The 20,904-nt window shown below is 42.8% G+C and overlaps 1 protein-coding gene across 1 annotated transcript in view; it reads left to right on the top strand.

Annotated features, from left to right (window-relative positions):
• ZNRF2 (zinc and ring finger 2) overlaps positions 1-20,904 on the top strand; it is a 195,009-nt gene that overhangs the window by 151,413 nt on the left and 22,692 nt on the right. The window contains exon 3 of the mRNA XM_085630632.1: positions 18,415-18,520. Coding sequence (XP_085486758.1) covers positions 18,415-18,520 — 106 coding nt within the window. The remainder of the gene's footprint in view (positions 1-18,414; positions 18,521-20,904) is intronic.

Genomic DNA, 20,904 nt, shown 5'->3' with positions numbered 1-20,904 from the left:
CTAAATCGGGAGCAAGTGAAAATAGCAGATTTAGAAATAGATGCAATGTTAAAAAAAGGAGCAATTTGTTTAGTCGAAGATCAATTAAAAGGATTTATAAGCACATGATTTTTAGTGTAAAAAAGGACAAAGGATGGAGACCGGTAATGAATCTTAAGTATTTAAACCAATCAATAGTTTATAGGCATTTCAAGATGGAGGGGATCCATCTGCTAAGGGATATGCTTCAGGAATGAATCTGGTTGGTAAAATTAGGATGCATATTTCACAGTTACTATGGAGGAATACAATATGATTCCTTCAGTTAAGATGGATAAAATGGTTATATCAGTTTCAATGTCTTCCATTTGTCTTTCATCGACACCTCAATGTTTTATGAACGTTATGTGTGCTGTAGTGGCTTATTTGAGGGAAAGAGGTTATCGAATGATTATTTATCGACTACATACTTTTGATGTCGCAGGATGTGGAAGAGTTAGTATCTCAACTGAAGCATATGATTCAGCTCTTGGAAAGATTGTTTTATCATAAACGAGGAGAAATCCATTATGATTCAATCTCAGAGTTTGGAATTGTTAGGTTTCAGAATAGACACAATTGGGGAGTTGTTACCAGGATAGAAAATAAAGTTGATATGGAAGTAAGTTTTACGCGTTGTAAAGAAAGTCAATTTGACTTTGAAAGATTTGGCAAGCATATTAGGATTGTTTTCATCATTGATCGAAGCTATATTCCCGGGCCCTTTGCATTATCGAGCTTTGCAGAGGGTTAAGGAGAGTCTGGACAATGTTTCAGCGGTGTCTTACATAAGCAGCTTAGGAGGTTGCAGGTAAAAAAATGTATCAGAAATGAGGAAGGAACTTTGGTTATTCTGTCTGGAACACAAGATAAGCTTAAGAGTGGAATATCTTCCAGGTGAAAGGAATTTGGTGGCAGATTGGAATTCAAGACATGCAAGTGTTTTCAGCGCCTGGAACCTGGATCAAAAAATGTTCAGGAAAATGGAACATGTTTTGGGTCCTTTGGAAGTGGATCCCTGCAGCAAGATTGACTTTTCAGATTTGCAAGAATTACACTTTATTACCATATCCAGGTGCAACAGTGGTAGATGCATTCCAACAGAAATGAATAGATATCAAGGGGTATGCATTCCCACCGTTTGCAATGATTCAGAGAGTTCTTCTGAAGCTGAGGAAGGAGAGATGTCAATTAGTTTTGGTAACCCCTTTTTGGGCGTCTCAGGCTTGATTTCCAGTAGTTCTGGAGTTGACATGCGCTATTCACTTGTTAATTACGGCAGGGGATGGTCTACTCATGAACAAAGACGGAGAGGAGCATCCTATGGTGTTGAACATAGTTCTGGAGCATTCGAGGGCCTGTCGAGAGGAGCTACTGAATTGCTCGAGGACTCTTGGGCACCAGGTTCGAGACGTAGATACAAAGGACATTGGAGGATCTAGGTTAGTTGTTGCGTGGAAAGGAGTGTGGATCCCATGGAGGCATCTGTGGTAGAAGTTGTAAACTTCTTAGTGGAACAATTTGAAAAAAGATTGAGTTACAAGACGTTAAATAATTTATAGATCCGCAGTTTCTGCTTTTTAGTCAGGGGTGAATCAGTTGGTAGTAATGTTCTGGTTTGTAGGATTATGAAGAACATGAGATTAAAGAGACCTGAAATCGAGGTAGGATTTGTTGTGGGATGTGAATATGATTTTGAAATGATTCCTCTCATGGCTCTTGATCACATATTTGAATACTAATAACCTTTCAATTAAAATGGCGACGCTTTTGTGTCTGGTGTCTTGCAGACGATTGTCGGATGTTAAATGTCTAGAGGTTAATAATAGGATGTTTAGTCGAGAGGGAGTATTTTCTTACATTTGAAAAAGGACAAAAAATGTGTACATCAATATGTTTTTCAAAGTATGATGAAATTCCAAAGTTATGTATGGGTAACTGTTTGAGAGAATGAGTCTAGAGTATTTGTGACTAGAAGGGATGGTGAACATTCATTATTATTCTCTTATTTAGGCCATTTAAAGCGGATAACTTATGCAACAATTTCTAGATGGGTTAAAATGGCTGTGGAACAAGCAGGGGTGAATGTGGAGTGGTTTAAAGCCCATTCGGTGAGAGGTGTTATGGCCAGTAAAGTTTGTTGGTCTTGAGGTAAGAGGCAATATATTTTGAAAGGAGCTGATTGGTCAAATGTGGGAATGTTTGCAAAACATTATTCTTGACCAATTGAACACGTTAGAAGCGTTGTTGAAGGGCTTTCCACATGATTAATGGTAGCCTCCGGTCTTGTAATGAAAAGGAGATTCTCAGATTAACATTAATAGAGAATCAGGATTTCATTGCAAATACGGAGGCTAACATTATCCCTCCTGTCTCGCCCATATGGATTAGAAATATTAAGGTTACTGGAATAAAAAAATAAAAAAAGTTTTTAAGTAGACAAGAAATTAAGGATGTGTAATTTTATGGTGCTTTTGAGAACAAGATGTTATTACGTGTGTTATTTTTCATTTCAGATTTACAGCCTTAAGCATGTTGACATAGATGTTTCAGATTAAATGAAACTTTTCGATTTCTTCACAGTTTTGCATTTAAAAGAGGAAGAGTGTTCTATTAAAGTGACATTTATGGATAATGGAGTTCTAATTCTGGTTTGTTCTTTAAAGGTGCTGCTGATTGAAGTGGTAGTAAAAGAGTATGCATAATGTTAGCCTCCGTGTCTAACGAAATCCTGATTCTCTATTCATGTTAATCTGAGAATCGCCATTTTCAAACATAGTCATGAGTGACGATTCTATTTCAAATGTGTAAACAATGCATTCCTGAGATCCCTTGAAATATACAGTAATCAGGTGGTAATATCAGTAACGTTCAGTCCACCTGGATTCAGTGATTTTAAACAGTGCACCCAGAAGTTTTCTCTGGAATCCAGTAGTTCTTCCTTTGAGGCATGTTCCACAGGGAAAAAACTGATAATCTGATTGCAAATGGTCCACAAGGTTAAAATGATTGGCTACAGGCTGTCCACATTTCTTAATTCTTGCTGATTTGTGATTCCTAGATCGTGTACAAAGGTCATTCACTGTTTGACCTACATATTGTTTTTTTCACAGCTTTGCCGTTGGACCTGAATTGCATCACATAAATGATAATGGCGCCAGTGTAGCGATAACTAGGTCTGTTTCCATAGGAGCATATTTCTTTTTTTTGAGAACTTGGACGCTGTTAGACAAATCTACAGAAAACATTTGGCTCCTTTGTGAATTTTTTTGTGCAGACCCATTAAGCGGGCCGAAGAAAAAGAGGGGATCGAAAAAGTGTGAATTCCCATTTTAATTCTCTGAGGAGCAACAACTCGCCATTAAAGAACAGCTGAACACAATTACGTCACACTTGGCCCAAAGTTAAAATTTCGGCAAAGATTGTGCTTTTTGTGGTTTGGTGTAAATCTATTCAGACATTTTTGAGAAATTAGCATTTAAAGAGGGGCTCAGGTTGGGCATGAAGGCATTAAAGAGCTATATTGTCAGTTGAATAGCTGCGTTTTTGATTTGCCCTGATATGGCATACTCGATTTGATGAGTCCACATAAGATTTGGCAGATATTTAGCATGTTTAATCTCCTATGGGTATGTACAAGCTTCATGCGGATCCATCAAGGGGGGACCAGGCCAAGTAAAAAGTGTGGGAGGGAGGGAAAGATTTCATATTTTAATAACGTTGGTGCTAATAACAGAGGGAGTCAAAAATGTTTTTTTTTCAAATAACTTGAGAGCAGTTTTATAGATCTGCACATCACCTGCCTGTGGAGGGTGAACCTGCAGTCAGCCCTCGGCAGTGCATGGTCCTCCTGTGGAAGGGTGGGCACAGGGTATGGCCCAAGGCAGGGCAGGGCTCTGCATCCAAACCACTGCCTTGCTACAGAGGGGTGGGTGCTGGGGTTCATCTCTCCACTGCATAGTCAAATGGCATGCACAGCTGAGAGGTAGCGTGGCTCCAGAGGATGGGTGCAGGGCCTGGCCAAAGGCCTGGGCCTGCAGTCAGCCCTCTGCTATGGATGGCTGAAGGCATAGGAGGGGTTAGCTTCCAATAGAGGGGTTAGCTGTTTTGTAGCTGGCTGTAGAGGGAAGGGTACAGGAGAGAGGTATCCTGGCTGCAGAGGGTTATGACTGCCAACAGAGGAATGGATAGCCTGGCCAAAGGACAGGACTTGCGCCCAGCACTCAACAGCACAGGGCCAAAGGCTGTGGGCAGCTGAGAAATTACCTGTATGTGTAGGGGTGGGTTCAAGGCCTTTGGCCAACACTCTGCTGCGCATGGCCAAAGATTGCCTAATGTGTTGGGGGTTAGCTGGGTGTGAAGGGGCGACTAGAATTGGTGACTTTTTTCGGGGCGAGGGGAAGGTGGGGGCGCTTATACAGGATCCACAATACCTGTCCGGACATAAGAGAACCACATCCCAAAAACTTTGGGTAAAATGACCATTTGTCCTAATCCTCGTTTGTAACTCGGTACAATAAACATTTATTAGAAAATGTTTTCAATAGAAATAGACCCTTTAATAGTGAATATGGGGTGGCTCTGACAGGAGCCTTTACATTTGTAGTGTGATGCCCACCTGTAGAGAAAAAAATTATTCATTCCTTTAAGTTATTGAGAAAGATCCTGTTCCCTGCTGCTGTGAAATGCTCACCATCTCTTCTGTAGATGGCCCCTTTGTGATAATCTCGGAAAAATGCTGGAAATTACTTTTTGAACAAAATTCATTGGACCACTGCCACTTTTGACTTCCACATATGTTGAAATACACAAATGTTATGTGTGTGGAAGAGATTCAACCACTCTTCTGAAGTTGCTTTTATTGCAATTGATAGAACTGCCCCGCTGATGGACCCCCAAATATTTACTTAACAAAGCACTATCATCCTATCGGGGTGCTCACAATTTGAAATGCTTTCAATCATTAGAAGTTTATGCTATTTCATCCCTCTGTTTCCAATGCATGTAATATACACATAGGGAAAACCTGCATCTTTGTCAATGCCGCAGCCTTTGGCATACTCAAGACATCAGTGGGCAGAGGAGTGCCCAACAATGCCCACATGCACCTTGATGCTGATGATCTGGTGCAGGACAGATCAGGAGCTGCCGTAGAATGGGAGGTGTCCTGGCAGAGTGTGTGATTTGAAGAGGAAAGAAAAACGTGATTTAATGTCCTAGCTTCCCGATTTGTTCCTGTTAATGAGGGGGTGCATTAGGTTTGGTAGCTATTAAGTACTATTTCTTTTGATAATTGCAATCGAATACCTACTACTGCTATGTATGGGCTTTGCTGTTATTGGATTAAAGTGATTAGCAAAAACAAGGACAGCCAATCATTGCAATGCGTAGTGTTCTGTGGCGCGGCCTATGCTTGGTGAACTTTTGACCTGAAGAGCAGCTAGCATGATCTTGTTTCGTAACCTTGGAAACTGCAGGGGAAGGGTTTATTGATGCTTCCAGCTGAAAGATCTAATGCAAGTTAAAGAGGGTTTCTTGACTCAAGTACAATGTGAATGAAAATTTCTTTAATTGCCAATTAATTTGTTGAAAAAAACTGAAAATCACTGAAATAAATCAAAGGTTAAATTGTCATTATAGGTATGTGTTGAAATGAGATAAGAACTTGACTTTAAAAAAACTAAAAGCCTGTGAAATTGGCAAGTTACAGTTTAGTGAACTAACTATAACTAGCACCCCCTTCATGCACTGCTTATGACCTCACACTACGTTATTTGTGACATGTTAAATGTCCTTGATGACAACACCAATGACTCTACTGACATAATCCAGTGATTTTGCCAGTGTGTGGCTTGCTTTGTGGGCTGGGAGTAATTCAACAAGTAAAAAATTAGACCAATCCTTTAAAAGTAATTAAAAGATAATGGTCATTGCTTTCCTATTATGATTGTTATGATTGAGATTGCATATATGTCAGTTAGTGGGTGTCACCCTCTTTGTACTTGAATTCACTCGCCTAAAAAACAAAAAGCCTCTATAGATTATATTGGGTTATATCTTTTTAAAGTTTGAGCACCTATGAATAAACGTGTTATTAATTCACTTCAATTGAAACACCCACCAAAACAGGTCACAAGACTCCCAATCCAAAGATTGGCATGCATGTATTGGTCAATGGTAAACCACCTATGACAAAGTGCAATAGACAACTCTCTGTTTTGTGAAATACACTATACACCTTCCGGAGATTAACTGAATGGCATACAACTTTACAGCCAGGCTTTAAATCACACCGGGAGTCAAAAGATCTGCAAGTGGTCACCCTTACATTGGACATTCTTTAACAATGTGCAGTTACTCAAATACTTGAGGGACGTTCTGCATCTAGACAAGAACACCTTATATACTTTGACTTAACATACAATTTGTCTTTACCCCTGTTGTAGGAAGTGGCCCGATTCAAGTCAGTCAGACAGAGAATACAAACCAATAATTGTTTATTCAAAGTACACTCCGGGCGGAACCCAGTCTGCCCAGTCGCTAGTAGTGCTGCAGAGGGACTAACGTCAGCAAGCATAAAGATACATAATGTACATTTCAAAACCAATGAAGGCACGCCCACTGTGGAATTTTCCAAGCAGATGCAGCAAACCAGTGAAGTACAGAAAATGAGTTTTGATTCGGAGGCCGAGCACACACTATCTACTACTTGAGGTCGCTCTGCCCGTGCCCGCCACTAAACAAGTGGGAGAAGGCCTCTATCTAGAGCAGTGGTTTTCAAACTTTTTGATGTTGAGACCCCCTTGTCAAACCTTTTTAGGCGTAAGGACATCTTGTGACAAAATTTTCTAGAAACTGGTTCTCCTCATCATCTATCGACAACCATAAATGCCCCTGTTAAACATGGCATCTTTTGGCATGTTTCCCCTGTTTTTTTCCTTAAAGACCTCCTAGTTTTGACTCTGTTTTTGCTGGTTCAGTGTCTCTGCGCACTTTCTTACTGCTGTTCAGTGTTAAAGTGCAAGTGCTCTTATTGTAAATTGTGTTATGGATTGGTGTTTCCATGATTGGCATGTTTGACTTACTAGTAAGTCCCTAGTAAAGTGCACTGAGGGTGCCAGGGCCTGTAAATCAAATGCTGCTGGTGGGCCTGCAGTACTGATTGTCACTCACCCATGCAGCCCTGAAAAGGGTTATCAGACCTGCCACTGCAGTGTCTGCGCGGTTTGTAACTGCCATGTTGACCTGGCAAGTGCACCCACTTGCCAGGCCCTAATTTTCACTTTTCTTACATGTAAGGTAGGCCCAAGGTACCCCTGTGGGCAGTGTACCACGTATATTAAAGGTAGGACATGTACTGATGTGTGTGACATGTCCTGGTAGTGAATTATATTGTTTCATTTTTCACTATGGAAAGGCTATCTGTCCTATAGGATAGAATGAGAGTTTACTTATAACATCTTATAAGCATATCTTCCCATTGAGACAAGATGGAGAATGGGGTTTAATATGCCTGAACTGAGAATATAAAAATGCATATTTTAGTAAAGATGAATTTTATGTTCTGTGTTTGAAAATACCACTTTTAGAAAGTAGGTACTTTCTTGCTTAGCCATCCTGTGTGGCTCTGCTGGGTCTGTGGATTGACTGGCTTTGGAGTGACAGGGGCTGGGGATATGCATGCTCATCAGACAGCCACTGGGGGGGGTGGGGGGGTCAAGGTGTGTCCAGCCTTTCCTGGATGAGTTAGGGCTGGGCTGAATAGATCTGGGCTGTATTTATAGTTGTGGAAGGAGACTTTCTTGCATCTGAATGGGCCTGATCTGCCTTGGACAATGCTGACTCCACCTCCTGCCAGGAAGCTGGGCCAGAGAGAATGGAATTGGTTTGGGCTGGGCACAGGCGCACTCTGCCCAAAAGCACAAAGAGAAACTGAGTATAAATATTTGGGCAAGGCCCCAAAACTTTAGAACTCGTTAGAATCAAGGAACCTGCCAAGAAGAAGAGCTGAAAGAACTGCCAAGAGGAGTGCTGCAACTTTGCTGTGTTGTTGCTTCATTGGTTTGGCCTGCAGTTGCTGCTTCTGCCTTGGGCAGTGAAAGGACTGGACTGAACTTTCTTTACTTGTTGCTGAGTATCTCCAAGGGCTTGAAGTAGAGCTTGCCTGCTGTACTGAAGTCTCAGGGTCTGCAAAGACTTCACCAGGTCTGGTTACCGTCTCTGGAACTGTGGTTTCAGTTGCCACAGAGGGGGGGGGGAAAGCAACCGACTCCGATGAGGGCATCGCTGCATCTCACACCGCAACCCTGGTCTCGCTGACGACGGCCGTCGGGCTGCTGTTTGTTCTGTGACCTGTGGGCACCGCACTCCGCACCGCCTCGCTTCACTACACCGCCCTGGTCTCACTGACGCCATCGCTGACTTCAACAAATGTGACCGCACTGTGGCTTGGGGGCACTACTCGTAAGTCTTGCGACACACTGCCTCGTCCAACACGCAGTCCGGACCGACCGACGCCAGCTCCCCGCAAAGTGCATATTTTTCAGTACTCTATGTTGGATGTTTATCGTTTTGGTCTTGTTTTGAATATATAAAGTATTGGATATTTTTCTAAACTGGTGTGGTGACCTTTTGTGGTGTTTTTATTGTATTACTGTTGGGTATGTGCAAATCCTTTACACACTGCCTCTGAAGTAAGCCTTTCTGCTCGTTCCAAGCTACCAAGGGGGTGCGCAGGGGTTATTTCAGTAGTGTATCCCTCTTACCCTGACTAGAAGGAAGGGTCCCTACTTGGACAAGGGTGCAAACCATTGCCAACTAGAGACCCCCATTTCTAACAGCCCCCAATTACTACAGCAAATCATTTTTACGGTGGGGAAATATTAAACCGTGTTTAGCAAACCAAAAGTCATTGAGCGTAGGGGTGTAGCTAGAAACAAAGGGCCTCATTTATGAGGAATTAGCATAGGGCAGCGGTGGAAGTCTTCTTGCGGCGCTGCCTCATGCCAATGTGAAAGGGTAGGAATGCACCGTACTTATGAAATACGGTACATTCCAGTCCTTTTCCCTTCACAAATTGCTGCCGAGCACCAAAGTAGGCAGGATTGTTTTTGTACGGGAAGAGGCACCTTCCTTCACCAAAACAATCCTGAGGGGCGTTTTCCTATTTCTATGTGAGCTGCAGAATGCAGCACACATGGAAAGAGGAAAAAACTAGTAGAAATTAAAACATTTCTCCTCCTTACGCCTCCACTGGGGAGGGGTCAGTTTTTGGAGCTGCCCCAGGTCTACGTGATTTTGTAAATCTGGAGCAGCATCAAAATCCATGGGCTTTGCGTGGGAACCCCACGCAAAGCCCATAGAACACCTCCTTGATGCAGAGTAAGGCAACACAGTGACTTGGGCTGCTATGTCTTACTCCATATCTATGAGGCAATGCAAAGCCATGCAGGGTGACTTTGCACTGCCTCATAGGTATGGTTGAGATGCTTGCGTCACCAGAGCATCAAAAAAAGTGATGCTCTGTCGATGCAAGCCTCTCATAAATAAGCCCAAAATATTCTGTACATTTTTTAGGTCTATCACCTTCAAGTATCTATATATAAAATAATGGGCAGCGTAAATTAAAAATAAATTTAAAAAGTTATTGCTCAGTGGGAAATGCACTGTAGTACATTATGAAACCTCTATTAGTTAATTCACTGCAGAGGTCTGTGTGTAACCAGAGAACCACATAATTAAATCTTGATTGGTGCAGTGGAGAATAGTGTTGTGTATTTTTAGTGCTACGAAGTCACAGCCTGTGACAGAAAGCACTATGAATATGTAAGTCAATTTTTTATACTTGCACTACACACAGGGTAAAATAGAATGCTGCAAAACGTGCGAATAGTTTTACAATAAAATGGTGCTTTCAAAATGTAGGTTTTAATAATACCAGAGAGTATGTAATGTAGTTTTCTTTTTATACATAACTGCCCCTTCAACACCTCTTAAGGGGCACTAAGGGCTGTGTAAATGCAGTTACAATTAAAAGCAAGAACTTCCCAGCCCAGTTGTTAACTCTTTGCACATCCACTCAAAAACACATCTTTGTCTTCACAAAGAGCCAGAACTGCTCCCAAGCATCCTTTACACTTGCAGAGTAACTGATAAGGCCCATTTGCCTTTCATTCAGGCAAGCAGCTGATAACGTTCTCAATTAGCCTCCCAGGAGTGCTGTCTTTTTGCAGGGACAAGTGAAGCTGGTGAATCTGTGACCCCCTTCATAGGACTCCACGACCCCCCCTGGGGGTCGCGCCCCACCGTTTGAAGACCTCTGATCTAGAGGGAAAGGAATGCGCTAATAAGAACAGTGTATTCATTAGTGATGCAAAACGTAGCCTTGGAGAAACACAACTCAACAGAGGCCTTTTCTCGGAAATAGCGAAGAATATGTTTAGATTATAACTCAAAATGGCACCGCGAATGCTAACATACATAGAACAATGCGCAAACATGAATTTTCTATTCTAACACTGTATGGCATTTTCACAGGGAGTTGTGGCCAGACATGTACAGATATATAATCGTTTGTGACCAAATTCTTTGACTTTTCTCATATTATTGCGCTCAAACTTGGCAGAACCTACTTTGAAACATGCCTGTGCAAACCACACCAGGCCAGCAGCATTTACCTTGTTTAAAAAGATGTACTGCGTGTACCGAATCTTTACTGGTAGGTAAACCGTTTACCATATAACCCTGCCATGAACAGTCTCACTTAGTTCCACGGCGTATGGCTTGTCGATTATATGCACCTACACATATTCACACTCATTTTTGCCTATGCATGACTGTAGGCCATTTACTAACAATTTTCCTTTTTAAAATAATGTAGAGATAAAGGAGTATCATGGATGAGGTCATCAGTGATGTCCTAAGCAGTACATGATGGGGTGCAAGTTATAGTTAGTTCCATTGGGCATGCAGTGCCTCTTTTATGTGTTCATGTGTTATAAATTCCCCTTCATGTATGTCATATTTCTCGTGAAGCATGTGGAAGCTCATCAGAGTATGGTGTTGTATAATTTGCCAAACTGAGTTATATTACTAATAGACCTGTGCGTTAAGGCCCTAGAAGAGCCTCCCAGTGTGCATGGGAAAACCCATTCAGGGTAATGCTGGGACACAGGGAGGGGAAAGGGGATGGGTAAGCAGCAGTCCTCGCTTCACTGTAGAGGCAGCAACCGATAAAAGCTTCGAGCCCTCAGTAGCGCAGCAGGAGGTTGGGAATAAGGATACCTGCAGTGCCCCGGCTTCTAGTTCAGGCTGGGACCTAGGACAAACCCACATTGATCTTCATTGATCAAGGTTGGGAGCTCCGGTAGTATTCTGGTTGCCAGCAACTGAGGACTTTGGAATCTAGTCCAGGCTTCAGAATGGAGGTGCTATGGGATCCTCTAGTGGAGGGGGGTAGACCACCTTCATTGTATATGTTATCAAAGAGCACTCTAAAATGGGTGAGAATTGGGACGAGAATGTATTGTAAAACTCAGAGGGATCCACGCCAGGGACTTTACCAGCAGCCAGTTCGTGAAGTAAACCTGGGATTTCCTGTTCGGTGATAGAGGCCTCCAGGTCCATCTGCTAGTCAGATGTTAGACGTGGAAGCTGGGCCAGCCACAGGAATGCATCTCTAATATCTTGTTGGGTGGAGGGGCTTGTCACTATAAGCCCTGGTATATTTGGAAGATTGCTGCATTGATATTTACTTGTGTATAGTGTGGCCACCCAAGAGGATCCCTGATTGATGTTATTGTAGTGTGTGCCAGAGGAAGTTTGAGCATACACACTAGCAGTCTGCCTGCTCTGTCAACATACTTATGTGTCTTTGCAAGGTACATTGCCACCCAATCCCTGTCCCATCCTTCACCGGTTTCGCTGGGGGTTCCCCAAGGTTCAGCACTCTCTCCCACGCTCATGGAGCCTCTAACAGAAATGCTGAAATCATCCAGCATTCACCATCACATGTATGCGGACGATACTCAATTATACCTTAAGATCGCCTCCCCTGAGGACATTCAGTCCCTCAACTCAGTCCTACTGGAAACACAAAACTGGCTAACACGTAACCACCTGAAACTAAATGCTCTAAAAACAGAATTCCTCCTTATCTCACCCCATAAGCAATCACCGGTCACTGAACAATGGTTGAATCAGCTTACGGCTCTTAACTGCAGACCTCACCTCGTGGACTCTGCATCCTCGCTTGGTATCATACGAGACAAGAGTCTGAACATGCAAAAACACATCAGTTCCCTCACCAAAGGAGCGAACTTCCAACTCAGCATCCTTAGGAAGCTCAAACCCTAACTCCCTGCTCATGACCCAAAGGTTGCAGTGCAAGCATTGGTGGTCGCAAAGCTGGACTATGTCATTGCTACGCTGTGTGGCCTACCCAGAGTGAAAACGACTCCCCTTAGGGTGACCTATAATGCTGCGGCAGGCTAGTAACGGGCATAAAAAAATTCAACCACCTCTCTCCGGACCTGCTAGTTCTGAAATGGCTCCTATATGAAGCTCGGATACAGCTGAAAATTGCATGCATGACACACACAGCCATCCACCTCAAGACCCTGATGTACCTCTCTCAGAAACTGGAGCTCTCATGTGGTTCAAGAGCCTCCAGAAGTGCCAGCACTCTTACTCAAATCACAAAAATTCAAGAAACCTATAATCGAACATTTTCAGGTATGGCGCCAAGGATCTGGAACTCTCTTCCCCCAGAAGTCAGGGTGATCCCTTCCACTGTCCTCTTCAAATCAGAAGTTAAAAGGCTCTTGCTGAAGAAATATCTGCCTCAGTCTGCCTTCCCCACTTGACTTTCGGGACATTCAAAACTGTTTTGTGTCCTAGATGCTATGCTCATGAGAATGTTGGACATTCTAAGTCTATGTACTTTTCGATATGTTGATTATTTGTGTTTGCATGTACTCGTCCTACTGGACAATCTGTAAAGCGCTCGGATACCCTCGTTGGTCATGTTCGCGCTATATAACACTTTCAAAATAAATAAATGAATAAATACATTGGATAGTCAGGGCTTCTCAACTTTTCCATGCAAGTGGCTTACTGTTTCTTTAGGTCCGAGAGTAGTAGTTCTGGGATCTGCTAACTATCAGAAGTCTGCGTCTCCCTAGTGTGTATTTTATGTTCTTTGTTATATAGGGTGTCCATCTGGGATCTGTGGGCCGCAGATGTGGTCTGAATGCATAGCACTCTGACAGTGACCTTGAAGGCTTTCCACTCTATCAACGACCAGAAGCCCGTACCCTCGTTATCATTAAAGAATTGCTCAAGGTGTGCCTCCATGTCGTGCCAAAAGGGGATGTCATCATTGCTGTTTGCATGCGCAAAATTGGATTGGTGAGGGGAGCTTACCCCATCCCATTGTTACCTTAACTGGATTGTGATCAGATGTGATTTTCGGTTTATATTCTGCTGACTGGAACAGGACTAATATCCCTGTTGTGCATACAGTTCGGTCTAGTTTGTGAAAATATTATGCACCGGGGGAGTAAAAGGAGTGCTCTCACTTATTTGGGTGACATAAACATCAACCAGCTCCCAGCTTTCATACCATCCATTCAGTTCTTTGGGGTGCTGTGCTGGCACTGCTTATGGCAGAGGTGGTACTGATCTCTCTAGTGTTGTGTCAAGGACACTGTTAAAGTCTCTCCTTAGGATCCACGAGACTCCAGGCCAGTTAGATACTTTCCTGGTTAAGGAGATCCCAATTTGGCCCTGGTCAGTGTTCGAGGCATATATACTACCTAATACTAATTGCAAACCATCTAGTCTGCTGTACAGCAGGACACATCTGCCATCCATGTGTATATAGGTATCTCCTGCTACCAGCGGGATCCCTGCTCTCACCCAGGTCAGCCACCGGACCTCCACGCGGCTAATTTGGTGACCCACCAAAGGCCGCCACGTCATGTGACTCTGTCTCAACAGTTTGCCGGCAGCCGCAACACCCCCGTCCCCGCTTTTCTCCGAGGCCGGCAGTCGCAGCCTGGTGGGACTTCAATAAGAGGGAGGTCCCATTGGGCTGGAGTGGCAAACGATTCACCACCCCAGGTTCCTGGGATACAGAGCAGTCATAAAATGTCCACCGCTGGGATATTAGGAGCACCCACCGAGCCCAAAAGTTGTCCCACACAGCTGCTTCCAGGTCTCTAATGTAGTAAGGCACAAGGGCTCCCTTGGCAAACGGCAGCGAGGCATAGTATTTTTGATTGGTGCAGAATCCTACAGGGGCTGAACTGAGAGAAAATATTAAGCAACTGTCCTGTTGGCCCTCTAGCAATGCCCAATACTAACTGGAAGAGTTGATCAGAATGGATGGGATACGGATACTAGGTGGTGATATTCCTGCTTTGGCACATAGCTCTAGGGCTCCTTTGATTGTATATCCATATGAGTTGATGGAGGATGTCATCTCGTTGCCTAGTTGGGGCAACGGCAACGGCAATAAAGAACTCCAATCCATATGAGTTGTATCGCAGCTCATATCGAGTCATTGCCAGAGAAAGAGATCAAACATAGCTACATTAACATTGTTGAGCATTTAGGAATATATTCTCAGCAAATAACCGTATTGTGTGAGATTGTTTGAACATAAATCCAGGTAGCAGTATTGTAAAAGCTTGTCATCGCTAATCAACCTGGTCCCTGCTAATAATGTTTGCCTAACAAGATGAAGCGACTCCGGTAAATCATTTTTTTTTTCAGAATCTGACCAAGTTGCCAAGGTGCTGGTCATTCTAAGATCAAGGACCATGGACACTCACATTTGTAAAATAGATTAAGAACTAGAGAGAGGGAAAATCACTTTTTGTATGATAGAATAAACTATTTAAGAGAAATGCGTTTATGACTTGGAAGACTCAACATTGCCTGCCATCAATATACCAATGATAATCCACTGTGTCTTAAAATCAACTCCTCTAAAGTATACCATTGCTGAGAAACAGCTGTTAAGGTTCCTGATAAGGATGTCTGAGCATTCCATCAGCTCCAAGGCTAAAAACATCCATTTATTTCAGATTCCTGCAATCACCCCTTGCTTCCCCTTGAAAACTGGCTGAATTCCCTGGTGACTGTGGGCATTTCCTCCGTCTTGTCGAAAGTGTGAAATCTCTAAGTTTTAAGCTGAACCTGGATCCGCTCAGGAAGACCTTGGTTCCTCGAGTCCCATGCCAGCTGAGGCAGCTGAGAAACATGAAACCTTTCTTTCCTGAAGTGGATATCAAAATGTGGTCCAGTCTGGTAAGGCCCTATTATGAGGTATCCCCAACATCCGCTTGAGTAGAATGCAGTATGGAGTACACTTTGTAAAAAAGCTCCTCTTTAAATATGGCGATGGGGCCATATTACTCCAATGATTAAATCCCAAAAGTGCCTCTCCTTACGTTCTAGATGGTCATTCAAATTGGCAATTAAATTCCACCAGAAACCTTTCCAGAAAGCTACTGATCTCCAAGGGTCAACTTTCCCTTGCACAAAACCAAATCTATCTGTGTTCACCCTCCTCTGTGAAAGAAACAAAACGCCCCGTTACATTTATTTTTGGGATGTGCTCCAAGAGTCTGGAATTCCTTTCCTCATGAACTTCACCAGGCCCCAGAGCATTACCCACTTCAAGAGCGGGAGAAAATATTGCGGTAGTGCGATCTGAACTGATTTCCATGGACTTCTCATTCCTGCTACCAAAACGTTGCTTTACTCTCCATGCTGTCATCCTGTTTAATCCTGATTCCAATGCGGTGTTGCTCTCTGGAACTGCTAGAATATGCCTGCATACAGTTCCCTCTTTTTAATTCCCCGCTTCGACCTTTTTCATAACCATGATCTATCTTCTTCACAGACCAGTAGCAGGTGTTGTCCGCATATATTCACCGCCAACATTCACCAACAAGCTTTCAGCTTCCACTGTAGATAAGAACCGCATCTTGCATGACATTCACAAATGTGGCGCACTTCTGCCTTCTTCCTCCCCCACCTCCTCGCCCCACTGTCTCCCTTTTGCCTGCACCTTGTCCATAACACATGTAGTACGTGTTTTGGTCACAACTCTTTGTTTAGATAGCTTCACACTGCTCCCCTGGAGCAGTAAATTCTACAGTCCAATGATCCCACAGTGCCCTGCACTTGATAGGTATTACTTCGAGTTTGCTAACCCTCTCGGGCAAAGAGTTTCTATTCCGATTAGTTTCCGCCATGTTCGTTGTAATTGCATACTACATATTAAAATGTAGTATCTTGCTGGCCAACAGCCAGAAATAAGTCCTTTTCCCAGAATTGGATAGGATATAAAGGGGCTTGAGATAGGCTGGGTTCCAAAAGACATCTTTAGGCAGGGCATGTATGTGTCACTTGAAGGACTGATCCAATCAGATTATTCCTTGCAATTATCGCCTCCATTTTCGACAGATTAGAAGCTGGTATTGCTTCTTATTCCTCCAAACAGTAGTAGCTGCTTGCTCGCAGGATTGCATATGTATATATGAGATTTAGCAGACGCAGTGGAGGAAGTCTAGCTAAGTTGAAGTATGTAGCCATAGGGGGAATGGTTCATTACATAGATCCGGGTGTTCTCAGACTAAGTATGTCAATTGAAATCGGCAGAGAGATTGATTGCTTGCTTCAGATTTCCACAATTACAAGTGCGGGAAATTCACTAGAATGCGCACATAAAATACAATGAAATGGAGTCACAAAACTAATAATACGCTGTGTTGTAGGCAGAATTTTGGATCTGCCAGAATTTAGTGAGGAAAATGCAGTATGCTAATCTTAGTAGGCAGGTCTTGCAAGATGTCCTTACACTACTCCGTATATATGAAGGTTTGGATATGCCTAAACACAGGCGCTTGGAGAATGGCGTCCTCTCTTACCCTGCATTGCTTTAGCATCCCTCCGTCATTGGTGGAGGGGGCATAATAGTGCGAAAATTGAAGCACCTTCCACCACCAGCTCTTCGCCCATCCTTAATTCTTTCATGGGCTTGTTTCCCAAATTGAATTGGGAGCTGTGCAAATGCTCATATCAATCATTTTTCAAACTATATTTGCAACCATTGTCCAGTCGTAGACAAGGAACTTTAATGCCAGCCATCGCGATTTAGTAATGAAACCCTTGTGATCCTGGCTCTCTGCTGAGCGTGCGGAGCTGGGCTGCCATTGGCTACTGTTCTGTTTATGTTGGTTGTGCTCCTATCATTTGTTAAAAATTTAGCAACAAATTAAAATGTTGCAAATAATTACATTGCCCCAATGTCTTATGACATTATCCTGCACTGTAGTTAGCCAGTAGGACATATTAACAAGCAGTTTGAGACGCAAACCACTTTGCCAAGATATTACTTAGAAATGCCGACAGTCAGAATGTGTCGCGTCATGCCTAGAGCTGCCGAGACAATTTCCATCCAGACTTTGAACAGGCAGGGTAAATACTTTAAATTTGCATAGCCCTGTGGTATTGTTTGCTTCAACTATAATGTTCAGGGCTTTGTTTGTGTACTTTTGTTTTCAGTCTCTTGTGTTCACCTGTTTCCCGTCTGGACAAATTTATAGAATGCATAAGTTACTAAGAAGAGAACAGGTGGATAGTGTCATGATAGGAAAAGAACGCTCAGCCCATTCGTGTTTGTGTCAGTTGTATGTTTGTAAGCAGTTAATACCCCTTTACACTGTAAGATCTCAGTTCTAGGTCAGCTTAAACACTCTTAAGGAGCAGGATGCAGTCCTAGTTCTAACACTGAAGCTCAAAGTTTAGAAATGCTCCTTTTTGTTGAACCTTTTGTACTTCAGTGTTCCACTAATATATTGCACCTGCTGTTCAAATGATCCTTCTAGTCGAAATGGATGCATTTTTGGCTTTTTGTAGGGCAGCATATTTAGGGGGTGAGGCGATGTAACACGGGGTCGCCATGGTCCATCCCAGACAACAGTTGAACTAGCATTTAAAGGGATTGAACCCATCCTAAAGATTTCAGGGTATCCTGCAGAAGAAGGAGTGGGAGGGATTTAAACTGTGCCTCAGTGGCAGGTCTCAAATGTCCTCAAAGTATTCCATCACAATGTTTAAGCCTCTGGAGTAGCGTCCTGACAGTAAATCTCAGGCACTTACCATCCCTGTACACTTGTTCTCATCCTTTACCTATACATTTATTCTGCCATGAAATATTTGTGACTTCTGCTTATTCTGCGTTGTGTTCAGCACTTTATCCCTTTTCAAGTGACTGCATACGATAGTAAAGTGTCGGTATTTTATAAACCAAAAATGACAAAAAGAATATCTGCCATTATTAGTGCATATTATGGCACTTACAATTGTCCTTTATTCTTTTAGAGGATGTGCTGACTAAAGATGCTGGGGAGTGTGCAATATGCCTCGAAGAGCTAACACAGGGAGACACCATTGCACGACTGCCTTGCCTTTGTATATATCATAAAGCGTAAGTATGTGGCGAACCTTAAACCATCTATCAGTTATAGTTTTTTTTTATTGTCTAATCTAGTTATTGAATTCTATTAAAGAACTTAGTGGTTTTCACTTGCATTAGGGAACAGGGTATATGTTACTCACAGAAATCTCTGTGCGTAGTAACCCAGACATCTCAGCAGGGATGATAATCTACTGTTTGGTTATTAGCTGTCTCTTCACTATTTGTGTTAATTCGTCTGTTTTCTCAGTTTTTGGACTGAAAGGCTGTAAGCTTTGGAAAGCTATCCTATTTAAGGGAAGGGGGTCGTACTGTTTCTCATGGAGTCACTTATAATCACTGTATCCTCATTATGTCTTTTGGAAGACCCAAATGGAATCGAAATAGATTTGTTTTTGGGCTTGAATTACAAAAGTTGGCCTTGTTTCTAACAACACTTTGTAATAATTTTCAGATGCAAAACCTGAATCCTGGAAGGTATCTCTTATTCAGACTGTAAGAAATTGGATTATTATTTGGGGCAGGTTAGTGCCCACCTCAAGGAACAATCGCAACCCTTGACGGGGTGAACCCTCATTGTCACTAAATTAACCTGAGCTCAACCCCTGGTAGCTTTGGCCCAGTAATACATTCAAACTTCAAAACAAAAATTCCAAACCAAATTGGATAAAGAAGAATGTAATTTAATAAACAAAGTGACACTAAAATGACAAAAAAAATCAATAAGTGCAAAAGGAGATATGAATTTTAAAATGTTCAAGTAGAAATGTCGCCAGGAAGCCCTAAGCTCCAACGATAGACAACGGTCGAGGTGAACCGGGACCAGAGCACAATTTGAGGCTGACCACAGTGGAACAAGGGTCAGATATTGCAACCAGGTTTGTCCTAGTCTAAGATTTCACCTACTGACGTAGGTCCAGTCCACCACAGGAGTACACTTCTAAAGCCCCCAGGACCTCAGTGGATCATTCTAGAGACCCACAGGGTGTTCGGCATGGAGCAGAGTCCAGTCCTCTTGCCACTGGTCAGCAGGATACTTCCAGCAGAAAGCCTCTTGTAGCTTGTTGTGTTCCTGAAGCTCAAACAGGAGGTTAGCCTTATGACCCATGGAATTCACTTTGTCCTGGATACAAGAGGGAGCAGTTCCAGCCCTTTAGGGCTCCTCTCTGGTCACATACAGCAGGCCCAATACTCTTCTGATCTTCACAAGGTCCAGGAAGTATTCTGAAGTGGATGCCTAGAGGTGCCATATTAATGACTGGCACTAGCTGGTGGATGGGAATTACTCCTGGGCGCGCCCTAACCAACTGACCAAACAAAAGTCTTCTACCTCAATAAGCTTGGGCTCAGAAGCCTGAACGTATGTGTGGGGAGTGTACTATTGTAATCTAGTTTGACGTAGCCACTGTAACCACAAAAAAATAAAGAGACCGAAGTCTGGTAGGACAAAAGCAGAGTCCTTCAGCAACTAGACAGTGAATCCACAAGAATTGTTTTTTTTCATACTGTTCTCTCTCCTTTCAGGTGTGCACCAAGGCTTTTATGTAAACCCAAGGATTGTAGTCTAGTGGGGGAAAAGTGGAGTCCTTCAGCAACAAGACAGTGGATCCAGAAGAGTTGTCTTGGCATTCCGCTATTTCCCCCTCCAGGTGTGCTATGGGTTTTTGTGAACCCAGCAGACCTGTCAAGCAGGATTTGATATTGAATCAGGATTTTACTTTATAGCGTCAAAAAGGAAGCCCACTGCTGCCACCTGCATAATCTGCTGAGTTCAGTGGATTCACCTCTGCCCAGTTAGGTCAGCCTATTGTTTGCTCCTAAGAGATATTTCACACCTGATCAAGATTAATTGCTGGCTGGGATCTGGCAGAGGCTTGTGTTAATTAGCTTTCTGGCTGTTCCGGTAAAAGGTCACTTTCTAAAAGTTAACTTTCCTGATTATTTATCAAACTCGGACTTTGCTATTGAATTGGATTTTTAATAACTATTAAAAATAGTTTAATAATTCTAGGTGGTTTCTTTACTGAGATACAGTATTAGTATTTTATTATGTACTTTTGTTTTCTATACAGGCCGACTAGGCCTGACACATTGAAAATAGCTTTTGCATGCTGGTCCCAAAAACCAGATGTGAACATTATATTTCTACGTATCCCATTTCGAAATTTCATGCTCCTTGCTTTTTGGGTTCAAGGCCTACATAAGGCTGGCTGTTTAATATTCAAAAGGGAGCTTTTGATCTGTGAAAAAGGTTTATTTTGACAGGTCGAATAGCAGTGTTTAAGCTGTCACGATCTGGCTACAATGGTTGGCCTAAAGCCATGTTTTACACTGTCACTTTAGTGGATGGCGAAGTAGGTGCTGCAGTCCACTAGTGACATTGCAGGCCCTGGTAG

Source organism: Triturus cristatus, chromosome 10 (genome assembly GCF_964204655.1).
Source record: "Triturus cristatus chromosome 10, aTriCri1.1, whole genome shotgun sequence".
In the NCBI taxonomy this organism is placed as follows: Eukaryota; Metazoa; Chordata; class Amphibia; order Caudata; family Salamandridae; genus Triturus; species Triturus cristatus.
Note: the sequence above shows the minus strand (reverse complement) of the source record. Positions and strands in the feature narration are given on the sequence as shown.